Source organism: Salvia splendens, chromosome 1, assembly GCF_004379255.2.
Source record: "Salvia splendens isolate huo1 chromosome 1, SspV2, whole genome shotgun sequence".
NCBI classification, from domain to species: domain Eukaryota; kingdom Viridiplantae; phylum Streptophyta; class Magnoliopsida; order Lamiales; family Lamiaceae; genus Salvia; species Salvia splendens.
Genome location: NC_056032.1, coordinates 11,038,188 through 11,048,274, shown reverse-complemented (window position 1 = coordinate 11,048,274; position 10,087 = coordinate 11,038,188). Strand labels below are relative to the sequence as shown.

General features: G+C 38.7%; 2 protein-coding genes across 3 annotated transcripts; both read left to right on the top strand.

Annotated features, from left to right (window-relative positions):
• Nucleotides 1–447, top strand: LOC121794156. The gene has a single exon (XM_042192240.1). It carries the CDS (start codon nucleotides 1–3, stop codon nucleotides 445–447), a length of 447 nt encoding a protein of 148 aa, XP_042048174.1.
• A 3,245-nt stretch (nucleotides 448–3,692) lies between these two features.
• LOC121742077 (serine/threonine-protein phosphatase PP1 isozyme 2-like) lies at nucleotides 3,693–8,060 on the top strand. Of its 2 annotated transcripts, none has more exons than XM_042135111.1 (4): nucleotides 3,693–4,161; nucleotides 5,893–6,452; nucleotides 6,541–6,756; nucleotides 7,783–8,060. In XM_042135111.1, the coding sequence occupies exons 1-3, from the start codon at nucleotides 3,963–3,965 to the stop codon at nucleotides 6,709–6,711; spliced, it is 930 nt and encodes a 309-aa protein (XP_041991045.1). In that variant the 5' UTR covers nucleotides 3,693–3,962; the 3' UTR covers nucleotides 6,712–6,756; nucleotides 7,783–8,060. The 2 variants fall into 2 exon arrangements, with proteins under 2 accessions (XP_041991045.1, XP_041991054.1); XM_042135120.1 differs by having other exon boundaries at nucleotides 7,676–8,060.
• The last annotated feature ends 2,027 nt before the right edge of the window (nucleotides 8,061–10,087 follow it).

Here is a 10,087-nt window from a genome sequence, read left to right as displayed (position 1 = left end):
ATGCACCGGCCGCTATTTCTGAGTATCGTGTCAGCTTTAGAGGCTCGGTACAAGTGTTTCCGGTTCAGGGAGGATGCGAGTGGTAGGCCCGATCACTTTTCGATACAGAAGTGCACCACCGCAATCAGGCAATTAGCCTGCGAAGGCGCAACCAACATGTTCGACGAGTACCTTCACATAGGCGAGACGACTACCCGCGAGTGTCTGCAGCATTTCTATCGGGGCGTCATTCACATATTCGGGGATAGGTATCTTCGAAAGCCTACCCCTGATAACTGCCAAGGTCTTATGGATGTGCACGAGAGGGTGCACGGTTTTCCCGAAATGTTGAGCAGCATAGATTGTATGCATTGGGAGTGGAAGAACTGCCCCACCACCTGGAAATGGATGTACACAACCGACTTCAAAGGCAAGAATCCCATGAATGATCCTCGAAGCCGTAGCTGACTACCGGCTATCGATTTGTCATGCGTATTTTGGGGTAGCCGGGTCGAACAACGACATCAACGTCCTCTAGTCGTCACGCCTTTTCAACGAGCAGTGTCTGGGCGTTGGTCTGGCTAGCACGATATGGGCTACTATTTGGCGGATATGATACACCCCAGGTGGCCCATCTTTGTGAAGATGATCAGATGCCCAACAGATCCAAAGAAGATTTACTTTGCGCAATGACAGGAGGTGGCGCGCAAGGATGTGAAGCGAGCATTTGGTGTGCTCCAGTCTCGATGCGCGGCGGTGAAGGGTCCAACACGTTTGTGGTATGAAGACTGCATTGCTGATGTCATGTACGCATGTATTATCATGCACAACATGATCATCGAAAATAAAGGCCCAGAACTGACTGATTGGGCCGCTGAAGATGCTGCCGGTAGCAACGGTGTGGCCACCGCCAATGTACGAATGAGGATACCCCGGGGGAACGCCGAAAGGGTCCAAGCATTTGCTGATATTCGCCAACAAAAAGCTCATATTCGACTCTAACATGATATAATTGAAGAGTTATGGGCGCGTAGGATTGTACGCTGATATCTAATGTAACTTGTTTGAATCGTTGTTTTTTTTAATTTTACTAGACTTTTTTTAATTGTAACTTGTTTGAATCGTTATTTTTTTAAATTTTACTAGACTTTTTTTTAATTGTACTATTTTTTAATTAATGAAATTATTATTGCACTTTCTTCATATTCGTGTCGAATTTTTAATTCTGTATTTGTGAATTTGTTTGATTGGCTAAGGCGTCGGCTAGTCCTAGTGCTAGCTTATTACTGGGCTGTGGGAAATCCTGATGATGTGGCAGGCTGTGGGAAGTCCTAATAATGTGGCAAGAGGTGTTTTTGATTAGTGCTAGTGCTAGTCTATTGGCTAGGGCATCCTATTGTGGATGCTCTAACATTGAATCATTGTATCCATATACTATGATATGGCTCATCTCCGTTGATTCTTTGTTTAGGCCTTATGTCTTCATTTAATTTTTGTTGATTTTTTTCCTTTGTATCAATATGGAACAGAGGTATACTCCATACCCCATTCCATTATTTATGCATTTATTTTATCTTTATTTGATTTTTGTTGATTTTTTTCCTTTTCTATCAATGTGAAACAAAGGGTATACTCCATACCCCATTCCATTATTTATGCATTTATTTTAGACACATATTTAAAAAAATTATATTTAATTGACAAATCAAAAAGAGGAATAATATATAAATTAAAATAAAGTACAGTAATATACTCTTAAAAATGTTAGTACATCAATTTTTTTTGGCTAAAAAATAAAATAAGTAATATGATTGATATGGACCGCTAGGAATGTCAATCCAACCCGAAATCCATTGGTCGACCCGAATAGCCCAATAAAATTAATGGATTAGGACTGTAATTTCGCTACTCAAAAACATGCTAAATGGGTTAGCCCGTTAGTGTTGACAGGTTAAACGGGTTGACCCAAACGGGTTGCAGGTCAGCATAATGGATTGTAGTTTTTAATTAAAAATACTCTCGTACTTTTGGATTTCATATGCCACAATTTACTTATCTTCTTCAATCTTCATTCCATACCTTTCTACACGGTTGCACACTACCAACTTTCAAGTTCCACCTCGACCCATTCTTCCATCATCCGCCACCACCGGTTTACCACCGTCAAAGCCAATCAAGATAAAAATGAGAATTATCCCATCAAAATCTCAATAGATTTATTGTGTTTAACAATAATTCACATAAGATACTTATGATTTATGATTTTCGTAAGAAGTGATTATGATCAATGCCAAAATAATGACGCGAACACTGATACGCTCGGATTTTATATTATTTTAAGGTCATTTTTTGGTCCGTTTTGAGTGTCAAAGTTGCATTACATGTCCATTATTTGCATATTTTATCCATTTTGGTATTTTGACGTGTTTTGTGAGAAACGTGCAAAATAGAGCTAAAAAGGGCATAAAAACGTCAAAGTTCGGAAGTTGGAGCAGAAGGCAATCCAGCGGTCGCTGAAAATCACTCCAGAACGTTCTGACTCTCTCCAGCGCCCGCTGGGCATGTTCGCGCACAATAGCCTCTGTTCAAACTCAATTTTCCGACGATTCTGAACTTCGATTAGGGAGTTCTACATACCATTATCTTTGTCTTTGAAAGGGCTTCGCGTTGGTACCTTGCTCATCTGCTTGTCTCATCTGCTTTTTCAAACCAATTTAACTGCAAACTGCGAAACTGTTTCACTGTTTTCATTTAATTGCTTTCTTTACTTGCTTTTATTTTCTGTTTTTCTTAGTTTAATCAAATCCCAACTGTGTGTCCAAATAGTACATGAGACTGAGTATGTGGTAGACAGTCTGTAAATTTATTACCCGCGTTCGATATCCGGGACTGACCTTTAGCTATTATTTCTGCCTTGTATACTTGCAAGTAGTTGTAGTGCTAAAAAATAGTGTATCAAACACAAGCTTTCAAATTGATTGTATTTTATTATTTATGCAATAAATCAAAATAAATTGATTTATCTTGATTTATGTTGTAGTTGATCAAGATGAAAGACCCATCTCCAACTATTATTGAGGAAAATCATGAAAAATTGAAGATTTTAAAAGAGTTAATAACTAAGAAGAGAAAAAATATCTCAAATTTACAGAGAAAAAATTTGATTACGAGAGATTGTTTTCGAAAGCTTTTTTACCTGAATAGCCAGATGGATTATCGTAACCCGATGGATTATGTTTAGGGTTGAAAAAATTATAATTCGAAAAAATCATATCCTGAATAGCCGCACTCAAATAGTCCAACAACCGGAGTGAATTGGCCCGAACCCAAACCAAACCCAACCAAACCCAATTAGCCCAATTGATAGCCTTATGGACCCGCTTAGAGCCGGTTACATGCCTTAGCACAAGCTTTTTGGTTTCGCTCATTTTTTCTTATGTAGTACAAGCAAAATTGGTGCGTTTACATGATTTTTTCCCTTGGTTTTATATTGTTTTATGGACTCATTGCATTGTTATTCTCTAATTAAAAAATAGTAAAAACTTTTAAAATGGCATTGATTTTAATGCTAAGCAAGCGAGAAGAATTACACAGCACTAAATTTGAATTGCAGAGGCAGAGAAATAGAAGAGGCGGTGAGCAAGGGTGGGTCCAGTCCCAAAATCTCCATCAAGAGAGGGCAGGGTATTTAATATTTATGGCTTGCAACGATGATTTCATTGTTTTAAATTTTTAATTATATATCTATAGGTTAGGATTTAGTCGCCTCCGCCTCATCTCCCATTTTTACTTTTTTTTTTTAAAAATTTCATTTTTCTTGTTCCAAATCCTCACTTCCTGAATCCAGATTCCCTTCTATCCATCCACCTATTCGCCATAAAGAGCTGACGAATTTGTTTTCTTGATTGGGGTGCGTCCTAGGGTTTCATCCCTCTTTTCCTATCTAGGGTTTGTCGCGGAAGAAATTTTAGGTGAGCCAAGCTATGGCGGCGAATGGGCAGGGGATAGAGCCTGCCTTGTTGGATGACATAATTAATCGCTTGCTCGAGTTCCGCAATGCGCGGACTGTGCGTCAGGTGCAGCTCTCCGAGAATGAGATCCGTGCTCTCTGTACCACGTCGCGTGAAATCTTCCTCTCTCAGCCTACTCTTCTCGAGCTAGAAGCTCCGATTAAGATATGCGGTATAAAAATTTCTTCGTTTTGGGTCTTTTCTTAATCGGATTATGGTCCACGAGATATGATTTTTATATTTTGGAACTTGTTTTTCTTATATACGTTTAATTCGCTCCTAACTTGCATGTGATTTGATTATGCTGTTTCGTGCTAGTAAAATGGCTTTGGTTGTCTGATTTTTGGTTGTAAGAGGGTGGATTAAATGTAGAAACAGTATCTATATTTCATTAACTGCATTCTCTGCAATCTGAAACATGCATAGGAATTTTGTTTGTAAGAAGGGCTTTACCCTCTCATTTCGAACTTATCTCAGCACCTAAGTATGGAATATAGTTCGAATGGAGTGCATTTTCTTCTTATTTTATTTTTAAACAAAACACATGAGCAAAATTATCGACCCTTGACCCCACATGCATTACGTTTTCACCAATTTTGCATTTGGTAAAAATTGCTAGATGCTAGTTATGGGTTGGATGCTGTACGTCTGCTCTAGCTGAACTCATGGCGAATACCTGCTCTTAAGAGTTTGCTTCCATATCACATTCTATGGTGACGAAATCATACACTTTATGTTTTGAAGCTTCGTATCTGCACCTTTTCTCGTCATTTTCAGAAGTATACGTGTGTCTAGGTTTGGACACTTCAGAGTCCATGTTGTTTATTCTTTACAAACCGGTGGTTTTCTTGCTGTCTCAACTCTCAAGTTTAAATATGATTTTTGTTCGAATTTTTGGTTGTGTGAAATTGTGAATTTTATACTTGCGAGTTATGTGAAATAGGAGTATGTGTTTTATGGGCTGGATTGAATCTCCATCTGAATTAGAGGTGGTGGAATTGCCCCCATATTGCCAAAATTTTATGTCTATGCCAAATGTTCAAAAATTGTCTCTTCCCCCTACATCTTTTAGTTTCCTAGTCTCTACCATCTTTGGTGAAATGTTAATTGTAATACGGGGTGGCCCTGAGAAAAGGCAGGATGAATGATTGCCATTGATTCCCAATGATTTTGTGACTAATGATTTTATGTATTGTTTATTCCTTTGATTTCGTGGACCATGCTGTAATAATAATTAGTAGATATTTTTTCTGGGATACTTTCATGTTTATTGCTACTATGATACTATCCCTCATTGTTTTCATGCATAAGCTTATGAATATGTTTATATGCTGATATGATGTAAAGATTTTAGTTTAATTATCTTTATTACTGGCACGTGATTCATGAAGCTAATTTGGATGTATAATGTTGCCTTTATTGAGCCAAGACATGCTTTACTCTTTCTTTATCTTTAATTTTTTTTTGATAGGTCATAGGAGCAAACACCATGTTTAAATATTGATGTTCCTTGAATCATGCTATTTGGCAAGAAGCTAGTTTCTTTATTTGTTGCGAATTAGTCGTGTCGTCACCGGATGTAAGAAACTAAGAATCTGCGTCTTTTGCAGTATCATTTGTCATTTCTTATTAAGACAAATCAGTAGCATATAGCTGCATTAATTTTTCTCTGTGCTCCTATTATTTCATTTAGCCCCTAGCATACGTTGGAGAAATCTCACGTAGCATGTAAGATGGAGCTAATGTTTAGGAAGCTGAAAAGTAACCAAGCTGCTTGGTTTTCTACTTCCCTGTCATTGAAAGGGATTAAAAGTTATCGGATTTGTATGTATATGCTTGTTACTGTCTTGTTATTTTTCTAATTTAATTGAAAATTGTGATTGAAAATTATGTTGGATTTCAGGTGATATTCATGGGCAATATGGAGACCTTCTACGGCTATTCGAATATGGGGGATTTCCACCAGAGGCCAATTATTTGTTTTTAGGAGATTATGTGGACCGCGGCAAACAGAGTTTAGAAACTATATGCCTTCTTCTTGCCTACAAAATCAAGTATCCTGAGAATTTCTTTCTCTTAAGAGGAAATCATGAATGTGCTTCCATCAATAGGATATATGGATTCTATGATGAATGTAAACGTCGATTCAATGTTAGACTGTGGAAAGTTTTTACTGATTGTTTTAACTGCCTTCCTGTGGCAGCTCTTATAGATGATAAAATACTCTGTATGCATGGTGGGCTTTCTCCCGACCTGACAAACTTGGACCAAATAAGAAATTTACCTCGTCCGTCTGATGTCCCAGATGCTGGTCTGCTTTGTGATTTGCTTTGGTCCGATCCCAGTAGAGAAATGAAAGGTTGGGGAATGAATGATAGGGGAGTCTCATACACATTTGGTGCTGATAAGGTCGCTGAATTTTTGATGCAGCACGATATGGACCTCGTGTGTCGTGCTCACCAGGCATTACTTTTTCCATTTCTTTTGTAATGTTTTCTTTAATTCTATTTTATATTATTTCTGCCATCTAACTGAGGATTTTCTTAAGCAGGTTGTAGAAGATGGATATGAATTTTTCGCCGATAGGCAGCTAGTTACTATATTTTCTGCTCCCAACTATTGTGGCGAATTCGACAATGCTGGTGCCATGATGAGTGTTGATGAGAGTTTGATGTGCTCTTTTCAGATTCTGAAACCAACTGATAGAAAGCGGTTCTTGTAAAAGCTAGTACGATAACACCTGTCCCAGTTCTCCTTGACTGCCCAGGTTTGTGGTGATTTTGTTTGCTATCGTCTCTTATGCTCCTTAACACCCCTTCCTTATCCAAAAGAAAGGAAAATTAAAAAAGAATGAATAACATAGTTCACATGGAGGCATGTGACCCTTGTGGAAATTGATGATTGATTGGTAGTATAGAACTCAGTAAGATTTCAGTCAAAACTCCTTCAAGGTCTGTTCTGAACCTGCATAATATGGCACTAGCCGCCTCCTTTTTTAAAAATTTTTTACCTCTATATGTCCTCGTGTCTTTTATGGTTGGGTGACAGATCAACTTTTCTTATCTGGTTGACATCATGTACTGCCACTTGAGATCATCCTTTCTAATTTGTTTGGTTACTAGATAAGTAGATATTTTCAGATTTTGTTTTAAACTGCTACTCCATGAAAGATGTCTTAATGGCTTAATGCTGACCCCATTTTCAACTTCTCTAAGTTTGAGTTCTCTTACCATATATGTTTCCGCTTTCATGCCCTTCTCCAGCATTGCCTGGATAAAGTGGTGTTGTATCAGCAAAGCTTAATATGGCCATTCAAATAATAAAAATTTAACAATAAGGTAAATACTACTCCCTCCAAATCATGGAAGATGAACCCTTCCTTGGATGACTCGGAATTTTATGCATTGTTATTTTGTGTGCTAAGTGGAGAGAATAAAGTGGAAGTAAAAGTGATTCCATTTTCAGGAGTGAGACATCTTGGTTAGGACAAACTAAAAATGGAAGTGGGTCATCTTCGTTGGACGAAAGGAGTAGTTGATAAGAACTCCTAAAGTAACCTATTGTGGTTGGATAGGTCGAAAAAGGCCTGAGGAGTTGTAACATGCTATTTGTTGTGCAGTAATGGGGTTTACAAGAATAAATTTCTGTATGAACTGAGGATTTACTGTATGCTGCATGTTTTGTAGGTTTTTTCATTGGCATTTGGTTGCTTCTTATTCAAGTATTGATCATGTGGACCGTCTTTAACTTTTTCCCCACAATTGTACATCATATGCTCTTTTGCCATCTACAGAGGTTCTCGATCATCTGTGCCCCTCAGAAGAAGCCAGCTGCTTAATCTGTGCAGAATGTAGAGATGTGAGCATTCCAGTGCCATCCGGGATGAATTAGGTGATCTTGTTCGTCACTGTCCTGAGGTTTTCCGGAAGGACTTATTTCGTAAGCTCTGTATTTTTAATTTTCATCGACTTTTTTTTCTTTAATTTTCTCTATACGACTTTATGATTTGGCTGTGTATATACACTTCTATATATCGTAATTACAATTGTAGATTGTTGCTGGTTTTGTGAAGTTGCACTGGGGCGATTGATGTTCTATTTCTGTATCTCCAATTTATCATATTTTTATTAAATTTTGCTTGCTGCACGATACCTGCTATTTTTGAAATTATGGATAGGAAATGTTGTACTTGAATAACTTTTACGTGACATGTTAGTTTAGAGTATGGACGATTTCCCTTTTGAACTTATATTCCACAATATTAGTATGAAATTAGGTGCGATTGTTAGCACTTTTGCAGGTTGCTTTCGACTGGGCTATAGCTTGTGTTATTGTTAAGATAATCAATTTAAATGAATTTGTGAGGGATAATTCAATTTTTACAAAAGTTATGACATGAGCTTATAAGAATATTTCTATAGAAAATCGTAGCAAAGGTTGTACCTAAGTCTCCCATTTTTTTAACATAAAGTTGGATTTTCATATTAATCATAATCAGCTGAATATCGACATTGTTCATTATTCAATTATTCAGATTGGTCTTTTTGTCAACGACATAACCCTTATAAAATTTCAAATGGACTGTGAGAATATTATTCTTCTCTCTTCATGTTTAGGGTTGATCTCTGTAACTGTATGTATTATAACTACATAGTCCCTATATAATAAAACATGGTGATTAGTTCTCATAATTAACCAGCTGCTCTTATAATTATGGAGTTTGATAAATTTATTGCTGTGGCTACATACAAAGCAAAATACCCCACTATAATAATTATATATATTCCACTTTGTATGATCTTGATCTAAACTAAAGTGGTAATCGCCTCCATTTATGAGCCCCTCTCGGAGAAACTACTTCACCCGGCTACGGAGGTGATTAGTACGGCGGCGGAGGGGGTGATGAGTGTGTGTATGGTGGTGGTGGTGGTGGTGGATGGCCATGATGTGGCGGGGGAGCATAAGGTGGAGGATGGTTGTGATGGGGCGGAGGAGCATATATTGGTGACGGTGGCGGATGGTTGTGATGGGGCGGAGGAGCATGCTTCGGCGAAGGTGGCGGATGGCTGTGATGGGGCAGAGGTGGAGAAGGTGGCGGGGGAGCATGTTTTGGCGAAGGTAGCGGATGGCCGTGATGGGGCGGAGGTGGAGAAGGTGGCGGAGGAGCATGTTTTGGCGAAGGTGGCGGATGGCCGTGATGGGGCGGAGGAGAATATACTGGAGAAGGTGGCGGATAGTTGTGATGGGGCGGAGGAGCATGTTTTGGCGAAGGTGGCGAATGGCCGTGATGGGGCAGAGGTGGAGCATGTTTTGGCGAAGGTGGAGGATGGCCGTGTTGGGGTGGAGGATGGCCGTGATAGGGAGGAGGGGAATGTCTTGGGGAAGGTGGCGGAGGAGTGTGCTTTGGGGAAGGGGCATGGTGGTGGTGGGGCGGAGGGTGGTGGTAGTAGGGTGGAGGTGGTTGATGGCCATGTAGTGGTGGCGGGGTGGAGTAGTAATTGGATGAACTTAACCCATTTCTTGGGGCCGCGCCACTCATCGCCGACGCAAATAGCATCAATAAGAGGATGATTAGTGGCTTCATTTTTCTTAGGTTTGGAGGATGTGTTGTGCTTCACTGACCTTCGTAAACATATATTTATAGCAAGATATTGGTTAAAATGATTTAATTTAATTTATGTAAAATATAAGTTTCTTTTCTAAGCTTTTTAAATCGTGCATATTGGGTTGTTATTGGGTACACAATAACGACAAGATACACATTATAAGACCACACATGAACACGACCCAATAAATATTTGCTCGACACGAACATGACACAATTGATACAGGGCATGTTAGGATCCTCGACTGCATATTAGTTTGATATTTTTTCTGATCACTCTAAAAAGAATCAAACTAATTGAGGTTGAACAGTATTTATATAGTTCAACTACCCCTGACCATATAGTCATCCAGGGCTCTGGTAACATTTATTAGGATCGTCGTCTGCACATTAGTTTGATATTGTTCGTTTAGGTTGAGCTCACTCGCACGACTTTATTTTTAGGTCACTCCCATAAAGTCTCAAACTAATTGAGGTTGAACAATATTTATAT

Coding starts and splice junctions, on each gene's coding strand:
- LOC121794156 (XM_042192240.1), top strand. CDS start 1: ATGCACCGGCCGCTATTTCTGAGTATCGTGTCAGCTTTAGAGGCTCGG.
- LOC121742077 (XM_042135111.1), top strand. CDS start 3,963: ATGGCGGCGAATGGGCAGGGGATAGAGCCTGCCTTGTTGGATGACATA. Junction 4,162..5,892: donor AGCTCCGATTAAGATATGCG/GTATAAAAATTT, acceptor GTTGGATTTCAG/GTGATATTCATGGGCAATAT. Junction 6,453..6,540: donor TCGTGTGTCGTGCTCACCAG/GCATTACTTTTT, acceptor TTTCTTAAGCAG/GTTGTAGAAGATGGATATGA.